General features: G+C 30.1%; 1 protein-coding gene across 3 annotated transcripts in view; it reads left to right on the top strand.

Annotated features, from left to right (window-relative positions):
• LOC107441765 (sushi, von Willebrand factor type A, EGF and pentraxin domain-containing protein 1) overlaps nt 1-23,646 on the top strand; it is a 411,941-nt gene that overhangs the window by 341,703 nt on the left and 46,592 nt on the right. Inside the window, exons 13-14 of one of the 3 annotated variants that reach the window (XM_071179755.1) lie at nt 5,600-5,794; nt 14,175-14,393. In XM_071179755.1, the coding sequence (XP_071035856.1) occupies nt 5,600-5,794; nt 14,175-14,393 (414 nt within the window). Of the gene's footprint in view, nt 1-3,760; nt 3,956-5,599; nt 5,795-14,174; nt 14,394-23,646 lie in introns of all 3 variants that reach the window. The other 2 variants (XM_071179756.1, XM_016055134.4) reach the window with 2 other exon arrangements.

The raw sequence follows: 23,646 nt of genomic DNA, 5'->3' as shown, positions 1-23,646 counted from the left end.
GTTATTGCATAATTTAAAAAGAAGTTCGATAAAATCGAAGATTTATACTTCCGGATTTGATTCGATATAATTTTACTTTTTTTTTTTTTTACTCGTAATGATTATATAAATATCATTCATACATTTGTCACATTTCCTACTTTTATATGTATTTTCAGTGTCACAAATTATACTGTATGACAGAAATTAATAGCATTAACTTCTCTTATTTGGAAGATATTTGGCTTATGTCTAAGATTAGCGCAATAAGTCAGATATACATCAGAAATCAAGCACGTAAAGTTGCCAACGAAAAATGAAAAATAAACGTGACAAACAAAACTAAAAAAACCTCAGCAGACAAGAGGGAATAAAAATAAATATGGCAAATCTGGGTAAAATGCAAATACGGTATTTAAACCATTCGTTTGACTATACATTAACCCAACCATTCATTTCCCATAACTTTGCCGTTCTTATGATATCGGTTTACCAGAAATTCTTTGTTTCCCAAAATTATATTCTTATTAGCTCACATTTAGTAAAAAATATAAAACTGAAAAGCAAATTTAACTGAAAAATGGCTTTTATGCATTACTCTAAGACAGCGGTTCCCAAATCGGAGTCCACGGAAGTCCAGGATTCCATGGAAGAGTTAAAAGAACTCTTCAAATTAGGATTTTGTTAATCAGTGATAATTTTTAGAACTTCGAATTACAGTTAGATCCAATCAATGATCCATTTTCTTTTTATATTTCGATACCTTTATGAAATAACTTTAAGTAAAATGGTAAGGAAAAAGAAATTACATTTTTATTAAATACATAATTTTTTTAATACATTATAATGAATAATTTTTTTAAAAGCAGCATGCATTTATAAAAAATTACAATAATATTTCCCGCCTCGCATTTCAAAAGAAAATTATATAGCTAATTTCAACTTAAATTCCCTAATAACCATTTTTATTTTCCATTTAAAACCAATTTTAATTTCCATTATAGAAATCATTTTTAATTTTCATTTTAAAAAAAAAATAAGAAGCATAATCCGCCTTATTTTATCCATTTTCAGCTTACATATATACACCAAAAAAATCCATAACTAGATTAGATACAGCTTCAGGATAGCGATTTTAACTATCGGACATGAAACCCAGCCTAAAATTATTATGAAGACCTCTAATTAAGTATTTTCAAAGTAATATTTTATAGGTTAATACAATTACAATGCTTTTATATACTTTAGTAGGGGTTTCGTGGAAGGGAGGTTGATCATTAATAGTTCAATAGCCGTGAAAAATAGGGAACCCCTGCTCTAAGATATTAAGAAACAATTACCAAATTTTGCTACATTTACCAAATTTTATCACACATAATAAAACCATATTTTATAGTTAATTTTACCAAAATCAGTACCATAGTGCTTCGATAAAAATATTGAACTTTTTGGTGATCCTATGGAGCTAGAAACTTGGTAAATGTTACCATTTTCTGGTAGTTTCGATCATACAGTTTTCTCAATGCAGTACTCTAAAGTATTTATTAATAAAATCAATTTTTATTTAACTATTTGTAAGTATTTTTTTAAATAAATGCTCACTTTGCTTTGCATTTTTTGTCAGTGTACTTAAAAAACGCTGCTTTTTATATTCTGTGCCTGTAACTTGATTTGTTTACTTTCGAGTCTTAAAAGAAAATTTTGCGTTTTGAAACTATGATTCACAAATGCATATTAGAAAAATTTATCTGCTTTTAAAGACAAATTTTCCCTCCACTATCATTATATGCAAATTCATACCAACAAAAGTCTATTTTCTGCATATATCGTTAGGTATTGATGCTGACCCGAAAAAGATGTGCACCAGACATGAGATAAAATTTCGATACACCCAATACCCTTAGAAATAAAAACGTGTTCTTCAGTTCTTTTTTTATGCAACATCTTATGCTCCTAATGCAAAAAAAAGAGAAGTGTAGTACTTTTTTTCGCATGCGAGAAATAGGTGAATAAGGAATGTGTCATGAATCTACCAGACAAAGTATTGCATGTTCCTCTTCTTATAATAAAAGAAAGACATTAACGAAATTTTTCATTTAACGCTAAGTGTAAATAGGTGAAAATAGACCATTTATTGTCAGACTTATATGGGAATAGGCATCGATCAAGAATATTTTACTATAAAACATTTATTGTTAAATAATAAATGGCAAACATTCATATTACATCTTCTCGGAGGGAGAACAGAATGAAACTACTCTGTATATGCAAGTCACGCATCCAACACTCTAGAATAAATAATAAAGATGGAATATGTTTTGTACTACTTATGAATAAAGCAAAATAACGTGAATAAAGCACAAAAATGTGCATACTATAGTTTCAGTTCTATAAACAAGAACCTTACTCAATGTCTAAACACAAAGTGACCGGGAAAAAATAACAAGACAAACATGCTACAATAAGAAGAAAAAAAGTAGTTTAACTAATAAGAGAGTTTATTATCTTGTTCAATCATGTTACTCTTCCCCTATTAGTAAAATAACTTTTTTATTCTCTTTTTCTCCTTCATTGCTGCAACGTTAGTCAATTTTTGTGCCGTTATTTTCTTTATTCACATCGTTTTATTTCATTCATTCTAGAATAAAATTAGTTATTTAGTTTCATTAGGGTTTTGATTAAGGTTTCTTTACTTTATCATTTCATCTTGCGCCAAATATTTAGACAATTCACTTATGAACTTAATGAAATTATTTAACTTTAGGTCTTAAGTCACAAATTTCAGGGACTGTAGAATTATGAATTACTTAATAATTAATTAGTATTTAAAATTACTTTGATTAATTATTTCCGATTATTCTATTCAATTGCTTCTGAATATTTTTATGGTTATGATACATTATTTTTGATCACTTATTCTTAATATTCTGATACATTACACCAGAACTTCAGTTTTTTAAGTCCTTATAGTCTTCAAATATTATTTCTGTATAAATTACGCTAGAGAAAAAAATATTTATTGCAAGAGATTTTCTAACGGATCTTTGATATTTTTAAGTTCCTGATTTTCAATCTGCAGTGGGCTTCTCTCTTCAAGTTACAATATTTTAATGACATTTTCAATCTATTTTTGTTGAAATGTACAAATTTAAGAACGTTATACACAACAGAGGTTTGTATAAATGTTGCGACAAGCTTCTAGGGTAGTTAGGGCACATCATAAGGATTAAAGCTGCATAGGAAATCATGTACAAAAATTTCATCATACGCCACTTAGGGCTCTTCCGTCATATGAATTGTTTCTTCGTGTGCTTCTAAACAGATCCTAATATGAAAATGCCTCTAACCGCATACAACAGCATTCTCGATCATGAGCCCCTATGCAGTTTTAATCCTGATAAAGAACCCTAATCACCCTAAGAACTTTGTTACAACATTCACGCTTCTCCCTGTTATTTATAACGTTTTAAAATTAATATAATTCAACAAAAAATAGATTAAAATTGTCATTTTAAAATAAATTTATAGCTTTAGGAGCGAAATTTATTTCAGAATTGTAATCCTCTCGCCAGAATCAGGCAAGATCAAGTAATACGCAAGACAGCAAACTATAACTATAAATATAACAAAATATAACAAAAATAATCATTTAAATGCAACATAAAAATTTCTCCCAGTGTTATTAACCAAATGAAAATATCATATATATTGTTAAACTTTAATTTCTTTTGTCGAACACTATCACTGAAGTCATTGTAATTGTTTTTTACTGCCTTTTTAGTACCTTGTCCAGTACCGACGACACCCAATGGTGTATATCACCATTTTCAGCGTACTGTTCTAGAGAAGGAAGGCATGCCTCACGGAGAAGTGGTGACGCTGACTTGTCTCCCGGGATTCCAACTTATGGGACCAGATTCTTTGCGATGTTGGTATGGTGACTGGGCCGTCGACAACCTTCCAGAGTGCGTACCAAGTAAGATAGCCGGTTGTTCCCCATCGATACAGACGAAACTTGTTCAGAAAAATATGAAAGTATTCATAAAGTATCCCAAAAGGGACCGATAATTTGAAAAATCAATTAAAAAAACTGAAGGCGATAGAAAATTGCAATTTGCCTGCGTGCTGCTAAGGAAACTAAATTATTTATTCTCGCAAAGCTTCAAAGCTAGCTGCAAAGCTCATAAACAAACGTTGCTGCCAACGAGTTAGATTATGAAACAATGTNTGATTTCCAATTTACCTACTTTGATTTCCAGATTATTTCCAATTATTCTATTCAATTGCTTCTGAATATTTTTTTATTGCTCTGATACATTATTTTTGAACACTTATTCTTAATATTCAGATACATTATCCCAGAACATTCGTTTTTTAAGTCCTCATAGTCTTTAAATATTATTTCTGTATAAATTGCACTAGAGAAAAAAAAATTACAAGAGATTTTCTAACGGATCTTTGATATTTTTAAGTTCCTGATTTCAAATCTGTAATGGGCTTCTCTCTTCAAGTTACAATTTTTTAATGACATTTTTAATCTATTTTTGTTGAAATGTACAAATTTAAGAACGTTAAACACAACAGCGGTTTGTATAAATTGAATATATTGTTTGAAAATATTTTATTTTATATTATAACCGTCGTTGAACAGCAGACCCAATTTTATGGGTTTACGTCTACTAATGTTCAAGTCCGTAGCCTTGCGATTTTGAACCCAATCCAGAAGACAAGAGAACTCCTAGATCGAGTATTGGAAGAAATTTGCCTTCGTGGAGGACTTTTTGATAGATCTAACCCGCATTTGCGTTACATGGAGAGGAAGACCACGGGAACCTCCCACGGTTTGCCTGACGGCAAGGGGACACTAACCCATGATCCGTCTACCACTGAGGATATTTCACGTCAGCACTGTGGTCAGTGCAAGCCGGATGTGGAATTCGTATTGACTGGGATTCGAACCCGGTTCGCCTCATTGGAAGGCGAACGCTCTATCCCCTGAGCCACCGTGGCTTTCTTTGAATATAATGTTGCGACCAACTTCTAGGGGAGTTAAGGTACATCATAAGGATAAAAGTTGCATAGGAAATAATGCACGAAAATGACATTATACGCCACTTGGGGCTCTTCCGTCTTATGAATTGTTTCTTCGTGTGCTTCTAAACAGATCCTAATGTGAAAATGCCTCTAACCGCATACAACAGCATTTTCGAGCATGGGCCCCTACACAGTTTCAATCATGATAAAGTACCCTAATATCCCTAAGAACTTTGCAACATTCAAGCTACTCCCTATTATACTGCTAAATACAACGTTTTAAAATTTATATAATTCAACAAAAAATAGATTAAAAATGTCATTTCAAAATAAATTTGTAGCTTTAAGAGCAAGATTTTTTTCAGAATTGTAATCCTCTCGCCCTAATCAGGCAAGATCAAGTAATATGTAAAACAACACAAAATATAACTGTAAATATAACAAAAATAATCGTATAAATGCAACAGAAAAAATTTTCCCAGGGTTATTATCTAAATGAAAGTATAATATATATTATTAAACTTTAATTTCTTTTGTCGAACACTATCATTGAAGTCATTGTAATTGTTTTTTACTGCCTTTTTAGTACCTTGTCCAGTACCGACTACACCCAATGGTGTGTATCACCATTTTCAGCGTACTGTTCTAGAGAAGGAAGGCATGCCTCACGGAGAAGTGGTGACGCTGACTTGTCTCCCGGGATTCCAACTTATGGGACCAGACTCTTTGCGATGTTGGTATGGTGACTGGGCCGTCGACAACCTTCCAGAGTGCGTACCAAGTAAGATAGCCGGTTGTTCCCCATCGATACAAACGAAACTTGTTCAGAAAAATATGAAAATATTCATAATGAATTACCAAGTATCCCAAAAGGGACCGATAATTTGAAAAATCAATTTAAAAAAACTGAAGGCGATAGAAAATTACAATTTGCCTGCGTGCTGCTAAGAAAACTAAATTATTTATTCTCACAAAGTTTTAAATCTAGCTGCAAAGCTCATAAGCAAACGTTGCTGCCAACGTGTTAGATTATAAAACAATGTTTTTGGCACCTCTTGTATGACCTTTTCATGCTGAAATACTTATTCGTATGTCATTGAATTTTATTCTCAGACTGTTGTTGCGAATTAATGATTTTTCCCCTTTTAAAACGTTGTCTTATAGTTTTTTTAAGTTAATAAGATCATCTGTTTGACAAATTTAATAACTAATTTTAAAACTTAGTGAGAAAAATTTTCTGGCATGTCAAGTAGAAAATTTAACTCTAATCGCTATCTTTCGATTGATTTTTTAAATCATCGGTAATTTTTGAGGCATCCTTTATAACAACTTTACAATGGCATAAAATGCTACCAAGACCAGTTAACATTTGTTTTGAATAACTGAAAATAAACGAAAATTGTATTTCAGGTGAAGAGTTAGAAAACTTAAATGGTTAAAAATATTGGCAACTTCAACGTTATTCCTTTTTTCTAATCACTTCTATAACGGTCAAAAGAAAAAAAAACAGTTTGGTTTGGTACTTATTTTTCCTAATAAATATTTTTTGGAACATACTTTGCTGAAGTATCCAAAAGTAATCAACCACAACGAGTTTAGATTTGAGAAGATACACATCAATAGATTTATGAAATATTAAATAGATTATAGTTGCAAAGTATAAAACACATTTATATAAAACCCCATCGTTACTTTATTGCTTTATTCATATTTAAACTTTATAGCAGAGCTACTTTTCTCTGTAGTTTGATATGATTCCTACTTATTTGATATTGTAATATATATGTATGTTTGTTTTAACCTTTTCATAAAGAAAAAATAAATAAGTTTTTTATGTATTTAAATCAAATTTTTTTGCCTATTTAAATCAGATTTATTTATTGCTTTTTACTTCGCAAGAGTCAGTTGCCCAAACTTTGGAGAGAAAAAATTTATCTCCTGCTAATGCTCTTAATCTTTTCACAATTCTTGGAGATCTAACTCAATATTCTGAGTTAAAGTTAATAATCCTGTCTAGTGTCATTTTAAGTTTCATTTGATTTTACTCTCAAATATTGTGTATTTAAATGCATTATTACCTGAATTCTTAACCATGTAATAAAAAGAGTGACGAAGCAGTGAGTACTTATCTAACTAAGCAGGTTGGCAAAAAACGGTTAATAATAATATAAAAATGCAATATTTTTGAAAGAATAACATTTCATTGTACATCTAAATTGTTAGAAAGTGAAATAAAATGAAAAGACTAGCCTGAAACTTTTATACCATTACTTATTTCCCTACTTCAGTAAGAATTGTGGAGAGAAGGGAAAAGTATTACTTCCAAAAAATGCTTAACAAAATTGCTGATAAATAGTGCTAATAAATAAAATAATATCGCCTTTAGGATTTTTTAAAGATAATAGAAATATAGAAATAAAATAGATTACAAATTATAGTATGCACTACCGCAATTAAATTTGAAAATTGAGGTTTATACCGTCTCAAACTACTGTAAACAAATACTGAATCGTCAAGCAGAACAATGTAGTTCTTTTTTTAAGCAAAGTGTGAGATAAATTTAAAATGTTTTAATATACCGCTACTTTATATTTCGTAACACACACAAACTATTATAAGGATAAAAAAAATAATCATTTTAAATAAAGTTGTAATTACAGACAGAAAAAAAAACACTAATATCACTTTTGATTACTCGCTACTAATTCGTATACTAGTTGCTTATTTTTTAAGAGCTTATTTTTTATGTCGCTATTTATTTTACCCTATAAATATATAACTTATTATGCACTCCAAATAATTTTTGTAAATTTTTTGAATTTATTACGAAACCTTAAACTCCATAACATATTATTTAGGTTAAATTTACACCCGCTTTCAAAAATCTTGAACGCTTAACTCATTCTTTAAACTGTAATTTCTCTTCATTTAGAACGCTATCTATCTCGACCTTATGTACAAATATGTCGTTAGATATTCCTTATTCAATAGAAACTCTTCTTTATTGTTCGCGTTGCTTCGGATTATCCTTTATTTCATAGAGAACATCAGCTGAGCCAACGACTTCATCAATCTTATTCGCCGATGCTTCACCGAACAGCTAAAGAAGTAGCTCTCCTATTATGTTTGATTGGTTGGCGGATTATTTTGTGCGCGATTGATAATCTGAGCTTCTGGACGTCGTCATTCAGATCATCTTAACGCATTCCTCACAAATACCACTTGTACGTTCCGTTGAGTCTTCCTATCATAGAAAATTTGATTCACAGAATCTGGTGCAATGAAGGAAATCTTTCTAAATTAAGCGAATCGTTCATTACTTCGTTCATGTTTAGGACGAATATAACCTTAGCTTTTGGCAAATATATCTAAAGGTTCTTGTAATTAATAAATTATTTATTATTTTCAACAGAATAGCTGTTGTTGTATTGAAAGTTTCGTTGGAATAAATTTGATTTTTTTAAACTTCAGTCAAAGGTCATGTACGAATTGCCACATTTCCATTTTACTAGCCATCCAGATGTGTGATGGGTTGAGTGGCCTTGACACTGGGTTCGATTCCCCGTGCTGAAGGCTGGGTTTCTGATCGTGTTACACTTTCTCCGATCGTGCCTCAGGATTCGGAATCTAATCTATGCAATGTCCCTCCGACGAACTAAAAATATACATGCACAGTTGGATGGTTGCGGAGCCTGGTGCTGAAACCAGAATCTTACTACAATCATCTGCTCTCCGATCTAAATTATGATGTAGTGTGTGCATGCATCAGTAATCTTTTTCGATTATGACTTAGACCGATAAATCCCGGATAGTTGTCAATAGTTACCAAATGTAGTTCTAATTCGACATCAAAAATCAAACCTACTTTATAAGTGCTCGATTAATACCTGGAAAATTTTAAAAGAAAGGTTTAAGAAACAAAAAATCGTCATTTTTATTGCAATGCATGTGTTTGCAGTGGATGAAGCAAGCTGGCAATATCTTGTAAAGTAATTCACGATATTCTAAATTGCAACAGAAAAGTGATACACATTAAATCCCAGGATGAAATTTACTTGCATAATCATCTGCGCAACAGGACTCCAAGGCGTTTCATTTGAGGCACATGTTCCTTAAAAAAAATTAAGAGAAAAATAAAATTAAAAAAAACGCTTATTTAGATCAATTCTGCTTTCCTTTGAAATATATCTTCGAACATCCTTACATGTATGAATAAGGTTATTTATTTTTTACCATTGTCTTCCCTAAATTAATTTTAAAAAAATTAAGCCGATTTATGCAGATAACGCAATTTTACTAAGTTTGTCTTAAAATGAAATCAAATTTAATCTGTAACAAGTGGAAAAAAGTACAATAAAAGCGAACCAGAACTAAAAAAGTACGATAAAAGCAAACCAGAAACTAAAAAAGTACATTTGAGATAGAATTGATGTCAGTTCAAGATTTTATCAACATACGAAAGCATGCATGGAAGTTATATATCAAATAAAGGACAAATAGGATAACATAAAGTAATCTTTCCTATTTATTGTGCACATAAAATAAATTAAAGCTTTTAAGACAGGTATAATAAAAAAATCATGGTGTTTCCATAGTCAGTAAAAAAATCCAATTCTGAGTAACTTTAATCTGATTACCAGAATCCACGTGCTAAAATATAATCCTAAAAATTCAAAAGAGCACTTTAAGTGTTCTAATCAATTAGTGTAAATTATATTTTGCAAAATGAAATCAAGTACAAAGGCTTGCTATTTCAGATAAAAACATACCTTTTTTTTCAGGTTTGGGTTTAGGACTCTCGATATATATGATAGCAGATTGTCAGTGGGAAAAATATGGTCGTAATAGTTTAATCAGAAGAAAGATTTTGAGTTTGATGCCTTTAATTCAGTTTTTATTTTTTGATATTGACATCATTTAGCTGGAAGTATTTAAGTAGATTAAACAATTTTGGTACCTATTTATAAAAATTGCTTACAAATAATTAAAGGAAATAATTTATACTAGGAGACTTCGTCCCCTGCTCGCTAGCGCTCGCCAACCCCCGGAACTGCTTTCGCAGTTCATTTCGGATTGCTTCGCAATCGGATGCTCGCTTTGCTCGCTCATTGGATACGTTCTTAACGTCTAGCTTTCGTATACTTTTTTGAACACTGAAGTTCCGAAAACTTTTCACTGTAGAAAATTCTAAACCTGTGCATTTCAAAATTAATTTGAAATTACAAACAGTTCACATATTTTTCTTAATCACATTATTCTAAATTTCAGTTGTTGAGAAAAGTAACTGTTGTAAGTTTTGCTTTAAAGTCTTTCCCACCAGAGGGCTAANCAGCTAAAGAAGTAGCTCTCCTATTATGTTTGATTGGTTGGCGGATTATTTTGTGCGCGATTGATAATCTGAGCTTCTGGACGTCGTCATTCAGATCATCTTAACGCATTCCTCACAAATACCACTTGTACGTTCCGTTGAGTCTTCCCATCATAGAAAATTTGATTCACAGAATCTGGTGCAATGAAGGAAATCTTTCTAGATTAAGCGAATCGCTCATTACTTCGTTCATGTTTAGGACGAATATAACCTTAGCTTTTGGCAAATATATCTAACGATTCTTGTAACTAATAAACTATTTATTTATTTTTTTTACACAGAATAGCTGTTGTTGCATTAAAAGTTTCGTTGGAACAAATTTGATTTTTTTTAAACTTCAGTCAAAGGTAATGTTCGAAGTGCCACATTTCCACTTTACGAGCCACCTAGATGCGTGATGGTTTGAGTGACCTTCACACAGGGTTCGATTCCCCGTGCTGAAGGGTGGGTTTGTGATCGTGTTGCACTTTCTCCGATCGTGCCTCAGGAATCGGAATCTAATCTATGCAATGTCCCTCTACGAAACTAAAAATATTCATGCACAGTTGGATGATTGCAGAGCGTGGTGCGGAAACCAGAATCTTAGTACCACCATCCACTCTCCCGTCTGAATTACGGTCATGTAGTGTGTGCATGCATCAGTAATATTTTTCGATTATGACTTAGACCAGGGATGAGCAAACTTTTTTAGTCGAGGGCCAAAAGTCGAGAAGAAAAAAAGTTTCCGAAAAAAAGTAAATATTTAATGAGATGAATGAAATTGCTATTTCATTTTTAAAAGTTCCTTATATTGAGGTTCGAAGTAAGATGTGCTTATTTTAAAGAACGGGGTTAAATGGTTTTCTGTTAATCTACTTCTGAAATGATTTTTTCTAAGGTTCATGGTTGAGAACACTTGTTCACATATGTAAGATGAAGCAAACATAGCACTGATTTTCTGAGCATGAGATATTAAATTTAGGAAACTAGCATTTGGTAATGATTTGCAGAACTCAAATATGTTTAGAAGCAACACCAATGTGCAATCTTTACATACTCAATAACTCATACTCAATACTTGCACCGGCAGAAAAATCAGCTCGTTGGAGCTTAAAATGCGCTGTCTTCCACATGTGAAGCACAATTCACCTATGTTAGATTTCATACGTCTGATCCTCGAGAAAGACAAACGCTAGTTGGTGCTAATCTGCGGCTGTTCTATAAAGAACTTCTGCGTTCAAAATTTTGCCAATTGAAGCTATCTGTGCTAACTATTTCAATCAATTCCACCAATAGAGAAAGTAAAAAGATCATCAGTACTTTTTTAAAAAAGAAAGAAAAAAAAATAGCTTTAAACAAAGTAGACAAAATAATGGATGTATAATAAAACTTGTTTTTATTCGCCACAGATCGGCAAGTTAGAATTCTATCCGCGGGCCGGATAAAACCTTCCGGCGGGCCGTAGTTTGCCCATCCCTGACTTAGACCGATGAATCCCGGGTGGTTGTCAATAATAAATAAATGTAGTTCTAGCACGACATCAAAAATCAAACCTACTTTATAAGTGCTCGATTAATACCTGGAAAATTTTAAAAGAAAGACTTAAGAAACGAAAAATCGTCATTTTTGTTGCAATACATGTGTTTACAGATATCCCAGTGGATGAAACAAGCTGGCAATATCTTGTAAAGTAACACACGACATTCTAAATTGAAACAGAAAAATGATACACATTAAATCCCACGATGAAATTTACTTGCAGAATCATCTGTGCAATAGGACTCCAAGGCGTTTCATTTGAGACACATGTTCTTCAAAAAAAATTAAGAGAAAAATAAAATAAAAAAGCTCTTATTTAGATCAATTCTGCTTCCCTTTGAAATATATCTTCGAACATCCTTACATATATGAATAAGGTTATTTATTTTTTACCATTGTCTTCTCTAAATTAATTAAAAAAAATTAAACCGATTTATGCAGATAAGATTGTTTTAATTGTGGATTATTAAGATTGTTTTAAAATGAAATCAAATTGAATATGTAACAAGTGGGGAAAAGGTACAATAAAAGCAAAACATAGTACCAGAAACCAAACAAAGTACATTTGACATAGAATTGATGTTAGTTCAAGATTTTATCAACATACGAAAGCATACATAGAAGTTATATATCAAAGAAAAGAAAAATAGGATAATATAAAGTTATCTTTCTTATTTATTGTGCACAGAAACTAAATTTAGACTTTTAAGATAAGTGTGATAAAAAAAATCATGGTGCTTCCATAGTCAGTAAAAAAAGCCAATTCTGAATAACAATAATCTGATTATCAGAATCCACGTGCTAATATAATATCCTAAAAAATCAAAAGCGCACTTTTAATGTTCTAATCAGTTAGTGTAAATTATATTTTCTATAATGAAATCAAGCACAATGGCTTACTATTTCCGATTAAAACATACCTTTTCTTTGTCAGATTTGGGTTTAGGACTCTCGATATATATGGGAGCAGATTGTCAGTAGGAAATATATGGTCGTAATAGTTTAATCAGAAGAAAGAGTTTGATGCCCTTAATTCAGCTTTTACTTTTTGATATTATCATCATTTAACTGGAACTATTTAAGTAGATTAAACAATTTTGGTACCTGTTTATAAAAATTGCTTACAAATAATTAAAGGAAATAATTTATTATTTTTGTTTTTATTAATTAATAAGTACCATTTTTAATTATAAAAATTGGTTTTATTAATTATTTATCATTTTTTATTAAACTAATTATTTCTAAAATAGACTTTATACTCTTATAATCATAGTAATTTTGAATTAAATAACAAAAAAAAATTTTGAGTGAAATCGGACGAATAGGGGAAGTAAATGAAAGAAAGTTTTATTTAAATTTTTGTGTCTCAGACCTTTCCAAATAATCTTAAAAGCTGCACATATATTTTTAATTAACTCGGGTTGAAATATTTTCATCAACAAAAGAAAAACAGTTTTATACTTTGTTAAATGTCTCAAAAAAAGTATTAAAAATGTGCTATATAAGAACTAAAATGATTTTTAGTAAACTACTCGTTGAGTCTCACTTTTACAATTATCTAATAAAGAAACCTTCTATAAGAAATATCTTATGCAAAAAATAACTTATATTAAGTAACTTATAAAAGTAAAATTTTTTTATCCTTTAATAGATATCTCCATAGAAATGTATAGTAAAATTACCTATAGAAGACTGATATAATTAATTATAGTAGTCATATAAACAAAGCTTACGTTTAAAAAAATCATAAAGCAACTTGTTTTGTAATTCAACTTGTTCATCTATTATTTGTACCACGTGTTTTATGATAAAGTACCATTTCAAAGGTATAAATAAAGTAACTATTATTTATAATCATAGTCAGCTCTGGAAAGAAAATTCAGAATAGAGCATGTATGCACCGCATTAATATTGATGATTAGTATTTCCTACATAATTACCTACGTATGACCCGTTTCTATCGCACTAATACATATTTTTCCATTTTATGGAGTCAATACAATTATTTTCGTTACAACGCATTTCTAATTCCCTCTAAAATATACTTTATATTTATTCCTATAACGATGAATCTTTGTAAAATAGGAGGATTTTTTTAATAATAACTAATTTCCAAAATCGCTTTAATAATGGGATATAAAATTATAAATCATACTGAAACTGTAGACCAACGATACTAAATATTAAACAAAAAAACACGTTCTTTTAAATATCTTAGTATAGTTAATCCGTTCGGAATTTTTCTATTAGCCATTTTCTCGTTTTATTCATTTAGAGCCTTGCGAGCTGCCAATGATTCCTCAGGGACATTATTTAAGTGGCTATCGGTCTGGCTTAACGATCTCACATGGATCATCAGTGGACTATGACTGCAAGCCGGATTATGTGAAAGTAACCGACGAAACAATCCTTTGTACAGAGGGTTCTCTCCGGCCATTCCCACCCTCCTGCCAACACCATACAGTTAAGGTTTCCTCTTCAATCACCTCAACAGGTGGGTTAATGACTATACTACGTTTTATGAAGCCTCATAAGGAAAAGAATTACCCTTTCTTAACTACTGTAATGAACATAACAAATCTGTAGGATAAAACAACTCATTTGCACTGCAATCGTACTACAACAGCAGTTTTAACTTGTCGATCTGATGAACTGGTCTAATAAATCTTAGGTTGGACAAATGAAAAATGCTTACTTGCAGAACTTTAAAGAAAAAATGACTCAAGGGGATTTAAGTGATAGTGAATGGGTATAAAATTTACGCATAGAATTATTTTAAGATTTTTTCATATTTTATTTCCGTTTTTTTAAAAAAAATGAATGGTTCAAATTGAACTGAATATACAATCAAATTGAGAATATAACTTTATTTTCTCAATATTTTTATAGCTTAATTGTAACTTGTTTCCTATTTAGTTGAAGAGAATGCCCAATAGATTAACAACACGTACAAGATAACTAAAAGTAATATTTTTTGAATTACATTCGTTTCAGATTTCTTTCAGGCAAGTAATTTCACAGTTTAATAGGTTTATTAAAATTCAATAGCAAATTTTTCGCATTTGCATTTAAATGATTGATAATTATTGAATTGTAAGTGCAAAAATACATTTAAAATAATGTAATAATATATCTACGAAAACTGTTTTACTTTTAATTTTTTTTTGGCAGTCTACATAGTCTTTAATTACTTTTCGTAAGTCTTTCATTTGACGTTACTATTAAGCTCGCGCTTACGTTACTATTAAGCTAATGGATCAGTTACGAGACACGGAACTTTTGGAACTCGCTTCAAGCTGTTATGGTTGCCTCCTTATAGGCTGCCTCCTGAGGCCGTTAGATTTTATCTTATAAGAAGAGTAGAGATATTCTTTCAATATCTTTTTGTTATGAATAACCCTATCTTGTGTTGAATTCAAATGTTTGGAAAAGAAACTTTTCTTTTTAATACAAAATATTTTCCAATACTGAACTTACAATATTTGGCACTCTTTTATCAAAATAACAATTCACTTAAAATATACATTCAGAATGAATTTGATTGAGAATTTGATTGGTGTGCTTGAAGTGGATTAATCAAATCACATTCATTAGGAATGTTCCCTTAAGTTTGTAAAAAATCAGGAATTGTATTTTATTATTCTTTCTAATTTTATTATTTTAATTATGTTAATTTTATTATGTTTATTTTATTATCATAGTTTAATTTTCTGAAAAATATATTTAAAATATAAAAGAATTACTATTAAATAAATAATAATGACGTCACTTGAAAATTAAGAATCAAATCAATCAAAAATCAACCATCAAACAATAAAATAAACTTCTCAAAAGTTGAAAAAATTTGGAGCGAACTCTAAACGCATGTCACGGAATTGACCCAATTATTTTAACATTTGATGATTTTTGCCGAAAAATCAAAATTTGTGATAAATATCATAAGAAGAAAATTTTAACGTCATAAGGCCCCCTAATAAATAAAGAGCAAAAATAAATATCGTGAGTGCGATTGTCAAACACACTTATTTAAACAAGACACAAAATGCCCATACAATACAAACTTTTCGGAATCGTAACACAGAGTAACTTAAAGAACTTAGATTGAAAAGAGTGTAGGTTGATTGACTTGCTTAAATTTTTACAAAAACATCATTTAACTCGTTAATCTGAAATATAAGGATAATATTCTCATTTTATATAGCGGAGATCTATCAAAAACATTTCTAGCACAGAAAAAACAAGTCTTTCCTTCCCGGCACATTGTGAGATCTCTGGGAAGGAAGATGAGAACCTTTTGGCAAAGAGAGGTGAAAAGGCTCTCTTGGAGATCTCTTAAGACCTTTTTTCTGAACGAAAAGAAGATTTGCTTCTACGATACAGCAAAGAGATCTATTTGACTCTGCTGTCAAGTCTTAGTGCTCTCCTGATAACGAATAACATCCCTGATTCGCCTAGAAGGGCACAGCACTCTTGCATTTAGGTGTCTTTCTAAATGTCAGGACTGTTTGCCTGCATGTTTGCTCAAGCTCAAATTTCGCGAATTTCCTGTCTACCCACTGTCCACCCCAAATTAAATTCTCGAAGCTGCACTTCTTCACTCGTGCTCTGAGCTTGTTTTCAATTTATAAGGTCAAAACGGTATTGGACGCTTAGAGAACTGAATACACCATATGCAATCTTCTGGGCAATTTTAATATCAAAATGAACTAATTCATGAGCATCTTTAATGATTATAGCTATAATTTCGGGTTTTATATCAAGCACATTCTTTATGATATCTAATGTATTATTCAAAAAATATCGCTATGAATTGTTGAAACTCATAGCACTTACGATTTTACAACTGGACCTTAAAAACAGTCAATCACCAAATAAGATTAAAATGAAATCACAAGATTTGATGTCTTTATTGGCGGATCTGTAAAACTTTTTCTCTATACTGGAAATTTAGTAAAACCATAAAGCTTAAAACTTTTATGTTTGAATAATAGTCTCTCTTAGCTGAGAAATGTTGTTAATACTTATATGTAGAGACTTATTTGTGACACTTAAACTATAAAATTAAATTCAGTGGAGTGACAGTCCATGGAGGGTCAAAGCCTACGGTGCCCATACTAGTTTTCTTGCCGTTGCATATTTTAAACAAGAGTATTTAAAATATGCCCTTATTTAAGGCGTGTAATGCTTCAAAAATATTACTTTAAATTTAAATGATGAAAAATAATTCACTCACAGCACTTTATTATTATATATTCGAATATTCGATAAAAATATGTTTGAGTTAATAAAAAGAATGTCGTCCAAAAACATATTTATATGATACTTATCACCTAAACTTTAAAATTTGTTATACGCCTTCCTTATATATCAGTTTGAGACTTCTAATCTGTTTATAATTTTGAGTTCATTGCACTTTGACTTTATTGAATGCTTTTAAAAAGGTTAGAAAACTCAATATAAGCTCACATACATAATGTTGTTTTATTCTTAAATTCTTCTCATTCTGGCAGGGAATGTAATTTCTATTTCATATTACCGTAAAAAATTCTACTTGTTATTTTATATGCTTATCACGAGGAGTCTTAATATTACTCAAAAGCAACTGAAGTTTATAATTTCTAAAATAATTGATCAGCAAAAATATTAAGTGGAAACTATTTTTAATTGCAAAAGACGGAGACTCAACGCATTTTGTCTAAAACTAAATTCTAATTTCAATGTTTATTGAGAGCTAAAAAAACATTTCAGTAGTGTCAAGAATAATTGTTCTGCTCAAAAAAATGAGCATTATAATTCAATTACCATTTATTTTATTTATTACATACTCATATATCAGTTAATTTTCCAATTATGACGCAAGAAAAGGAAATCATTTATCTCACGATAATATTAAACTTCATTAGTTAAAAATCTGATTATTTAAGGCATAAACTGAAATATGAATAATACATTTTCATTAAATATGATATATAATAAAATATTTTCGTATTGACGAGCATGTAATTTCTCAAAACGTTGTATTTTAATTTATCATTATTATTCCATAGTATTACTGTTACAATAAAAGTGAAAAATATCGCTTTAAAGACAAATTTTCTATTTTAGTTTGGGAAATCTTTGGAGAAATCTGTTATACTTTTCAAATTTTATGATTATGTTTTATATAACTCTTTAAAAAAAAGTCAAACCATTAATTAATTAATTTTTAAAAGAACTTCGTATCGAATTTTTGCGAATTGAATAACAGTTCTATATTTATTTTTTTGTGAAAAAATATTTCCCTTTCAAAATAAAAAAAGTAACATTAATTTTATGTTGTATAATTTAATTATCTCGTATGTACTACGTTATTGACATCACAGCTTTCTCGAATTAGTGTTTTTATTCTTTAACCTAATACTAACTATATTTATTTAAACAAAGTTTTTTTTAAGTAAACATTATTTAGCTTTTCACACTAAATTTCATTTATTTACTTTTTTCCTTTGTTTACTTAAGCACACACAACATTTTTTCCTCATCAAAATGTATATCATTTGCTTAAGAAATAAGTGCAAAAACATTGAGAACCGAAAGAATATTTAGTTTTTTTCCTTGCTCCATATTTGAAAATTTTAACCATTGATTTAAAAATACCACTTCACTGCCTACGTGAAATATCTGAAAATCTGCATCTAGGTCTTTAGAAGGAAAAAAATATTTTGCATTTTGTTTGAATTATTTACGAGCGGAAAAGAAATGCGAAAGATATCCTTCGATTTTTACTCAAACTGTAAAGCTTTAAATGTGATTTTTTTGTAGTTAAGGTTTTTAATAAAATATTCCAGATTATTTTTTTTAATTTTTAAGTATGATATTACTAATAGACTTTCTGTGCAGCTCATTTTTGATTACTCAATTTTACAATAAAATAATTGTAAAGCATTCACACTAGTATTTTAATTTAATTTGATCAGAAGTTTCGTTTTTTTTTAGTTCATTGGCATATGTTCCATCATTTTTGTAAACCAAAACAAGCCGAAGCATCTGAAAATAAAATAAATTTCAAAAAATTAAATTATAAAAAATAGCTGTAAATATGAAAGCACAAGATCTGATCAACATTGTGATTATTCCAACCGAGCTCAACGTTTTTGTGTCGAGTTGTTAAAGACATCAACAATTCGGCCATTTTCCTGATGAAGCATGACGCTTTGCTAATTGCTATCTTTACTTCGCCCAATTAGAAGAAACACTTATTTGAATTACGTTGTTTGAATGTGGATGTATGTTATTTTCTGTCAGTTATACTGATATATTCAGGCATGTCTATATGCCAAGCTGACCTAAAAACAACCACAACCAAATAATTTCTTTGAAATGTTATGAATATGGAATGCAAAATATAAAAGTTTTTCATTTTCATTCACATTATTGGTAATTGGTTTTTATTGTTTTAGATCATTTTTCTAAACTTCGTATCATCATTTTCAGAGCAACACGATGAAGCGATAGTTTTTCTTTTTTAACAATCTGTAGAGGCAGGTTTATAATTTTGAAAGCCGTTTTGAGTAAAACAATTTCACAGGCTCTCTTAATTACCTATAATATAAACTTTTAAACGTTTTTCAATTGTTGGTGTAGCATGCATGTCACAATGTACTAAAATTATGTACTAGAATGAAATATTGAATAATGCTAATAACAAAAGTCAAGAAAACATTGAAATTTAATTTCGTACATTATTTCAAGAACATGTTACAAAATTGATTAGAATATGTCACTATATTAGTCACTGAAAGATTTTAAAACAACCTCGTCAAAAATTAGTACATGTATTTAAATTTACAGTACCTTCTGCAGATAAAGAAACACGTCACATACTTTTAGAGAAAAGGCTCTTTATTAAACTAAGTAATAGTAAAATCATTTCCATTGACTTTATAAGATCCTTTAAACAAATTTTTGCAAACATTCAAATTTTATAAATAGTAAATGTTCTCTAGTTTAAAGATATCAAATGAATGAAATCATCAACTTCTAATCTTAGTGACAAATCAATCAATTCAATAGCTTACGATCAAAGTTTCTCCTTTAATTTGTCATCCTTTGACTCGCAAGCAGTTGTATAAAATTTCTTTTTTCCAATTATTTAAGAAGAAATTATTTTGCGCTTGAATTGTTCAGCAGCGATTCATCCACGGCTGAATAAATCTTTCTACTTTAGCAAACTCGAAATTTCTTTTTGCGCAGTTTTATTTATTGGTCAGCAACTTTCTTTCCACCACATATTAACAATAAATTCTAAATACATCGTCACTGGTATTTTCAATTTGGATTCCTTGAGTTTAATATTATGCTAATTACAAGTTCACAGAGCTTATCTATTGATTAAATTCTCTTTTTTTTTCTCTCTTTTAGATGTTTTGAGTTTAAAGTTTGAAAACTTTGTTTCTTATACTTCGCTTTTAAAGAGGAAAATATTGATATAGTTTTAATTTGAAATTTTAGTTACATTGGAATTTTTACTTTGTCCTCTCTAATACTCTAACACTTAGGAAAAAATTGTGAAAAAAATAAAACATTTTCAAGCAGATTAAGAAAGGATTTTAAAAAAACCTAAAGCGAAAGAGCTAAACCAAAACGAAAGACCTAGTTAGACAAAAATATGCCAAAATTTTGTATACTTAGACCTAAAACGAAAGATGTAGACAGCGTCACTTACGAAAGTAGTTGGAGGAAATTTTTTTGGTGGTGATAGAAGTTACTTATGAAAGTTACGATCCCAAATTTTTCACGGTGACCAAATATTTTAACAAGAGTACTACTACCTAGAAAAAAATCTTGTCTATGCCATTTTCAGCATACGAAAAATATATATACAGTCACGTACTTAAGGGCATGTCTTTATGGAAAGTGAAATCCAAAACTTAGTGTTGAATTGATAATTATGTATTGGAACAAATAACTTATTTTTAATATATTTCACAATTAAAATCATTTATCTAACTGTTATACTTAAATTATGTAACATTTTAGAAAAAATATGCATTCCGCATACTTAAGGACAGCAAAATAAATGTTTCTTAATCGTTAGTAAAATTAATAACAAAGTAAAACATGTAACAAAAAATAAAGATTTGGAGCTAGTATTTACTCGGTAAGCCTTTTGGGGCAATTACTGCTTCACATCTACGAGGCATCGAATCTACTAATCTTTGACATCGCTCAGGAGGTATAGCTGCCCAGCCTTCTTCGACACATTTCCATAAATTACCTAAATTTTTTGGTTTTTGCTGTTTCACATATTTATCCACATGTATCCACAGCATTTCGAACGGGTTGAGATCTGGTGATTGGGAAGGCCACTGCAAAACCTTAATTTTCTTGCTTGACAAGAAGGCCTTCGCAGTTTTGCTCGTGTGCTTTGGATCATTACCGGCTTGCATGATTGGTTTTCTTGAGCGAAGTTTCCTGTAATAAGGCGGAAAAACAGTCTTGATAATGTCCACATACACATGCTGATCCATGATGCCTTCGATTTTGTGAATTGGACCACATCCTGAACGTGTCATGGCACCCCACACCATCACCGAGCCAATCGACCTTTTACAATTGATTTTGTACACCGTATATTAAATTCTTCACCGACTCGACGCCTCACATAACTTTTGCCATCTGAGCCCATTCTGTTGAACTTCGATTCGTCTGTAAATATAACTCGATTCCAGTCAGCCGATGTCCAGTTTCGGTGTCTTTTTGCAAAAGCTAATCGAGCTGCTATATTCTTCTTTGACATCAACGGTTTTTTCCTACATACGCGACCCATAAGCCGAAACTCATTTAAAAGCCGTTTGATGGTATTATTGCTTACGTGCTTGCCTATTAATTCAGCGAATTCTTTTCTGATGTCCGGGGCGGTTTTGTGACGATCAGCTTCAGAAATTCGATGAATAATTCGATCTTCTCGTTCGGTAGTTTTGCGAGGACGTGGTTTTCGGGATACTTTTTCAATACTTTTTGTCACTTGAATAGATTTCAGTATTCAAGTGACCAAATTTGACCAAATTATTCAATATTTGGAAAACTGCTGTTTTTGATAATTTTAACTGCCTACAAATTTCTCTAAAGCTTAAACCTTCCTTTCTCAGAGTATCTATTCGACATCTCTGTTCATTGCTAACATTTTTATCTTTACTCATAATAATGTTGAATTTTGTACTAAAAAAATTTAGAAAAATATTAATATAATGTTTTGAAGCATCAAGCAAAGATAATGTAGTAAATTACACTTACATTGATCGATAAATTGATTGTAATCATTCAGTAATCATCTCATGATTAGACAAACTGTCCTTAAGTATAAGAAACTTAACAAAATATATTTTTTAAATAAACTTTTATGAAACACTTGTGAACACGAATGAATTATTTGAGGATTGAAGTTCAACTAAGGTAGAATTCGTCATTATAGATATCTTGATCGAAACATAATATAATGATCCAATATAATGACGCATTTATTTTGAAAACACGGTCCTTAAGTACGTGAGCGCCACTGTATACAAAGTCTAAAAATGTTACTTACAGGGTGATTATATGATTTTTACTCAAACAACATATAAGTCAAATTATGTCAAATAACAAATACATTATTTCAAACATAATCGTTTATGCATAAGTACTTCAGCCGTCAGATTAATCAATAACAATAACAAAAACTAAAAATATTATAAAACGAGAATTAAATAGATAAGTCAATAAGTTAATTGTAGAAACTGGAGGAAAAAACAGCAAACAAAATATTAAGTTTTAAATACCAAATCAGTAACTATTAAACAAAAAAAGAGGTTTGTGAATCTTGTGAATATTTGAGATTTTTGATTCGCTGATCCAGATTACACGACTCCTTTTAAATTAAATGAATGGACGTTGTACTTAAAAATAAACTCATATATAAATATTTTTTCTCTGAAGAAAAAATAACTGAAAGAAATAAAAGTAGCATATAATTCAAAACTTCAATTTAGTCCTTAAAAACATGATTTTCATTCCATTTGAGTTATAATCCAACGGTCAGAATGAAATCTATTATCATAGTTACCGCATCAAACTCCGGTAGAAGAGATGTATAAAAACAAAAACCTATGCAAAATTCGAAAGATTATAAAAGTTCTCAATTGCTCAAAAACATGCCAATCCAATTTAATACAAATCATTGAGAGTTACATTATTTCATACAAATCATTGTTGGCATGAAAATCATACAAACAAGAAATTTTATATCGAGGAAAACTTTTATATAATAAGGTTTAAGCCAAATCGAAATGCAAATTCTTTCAATTTACATTTGTATTATCTTAGAATTTTAATAAAATAAGACAATGGCGAGAATTCTTGTCTGACTATTCGGAACAGACTTGTGTTGCGTTTGCAGAAACAAGACCCCTTCTCTCAAATAAGATAATTTAATTCTGTCTAGTCGTTTCCTTCTCATTCTTAAGTGGGCAACAATTTAATTGCGTTTTAGAATTGAGTGATGATCATATTATTCCATACAACTTTGGCATCTGATATTGGATGCCTATCAGTTAGAAACGCATTGAAATTCCTGTTGATGTCCAGTTACAGAACTTCCTCTTTTACTAAGAGCATATTGATTGTATCTTGAAGAAAATTAATTTAAATAATTGCTAGTAGAGGATTAAGTGTTACAAATTATTACACGTAGATACTTTGTAAACGATATATATTAATATATTTCACAA

This window comes from Parasteatoda tepidariorum, chromosome 4, assembly GCF_043381705.1.
Source record: "Parasteatoda tepidariorum isolate YZ-2023 chromosome 4, CAS_Ptep_4.0, whole genome shotgun sequence".
NCBI classification, from domain to species: Eukaryota; Metazoa; Arthropoda; class Arachnida; order Araneae; family Theridiidae; genus Parasteatoda; species Parasteatoda tepidariorum.
Note: the sequence above shows the minus strand (reverse complement) of the source record. Positions and strands in the feature narration are given on the sequence as shown.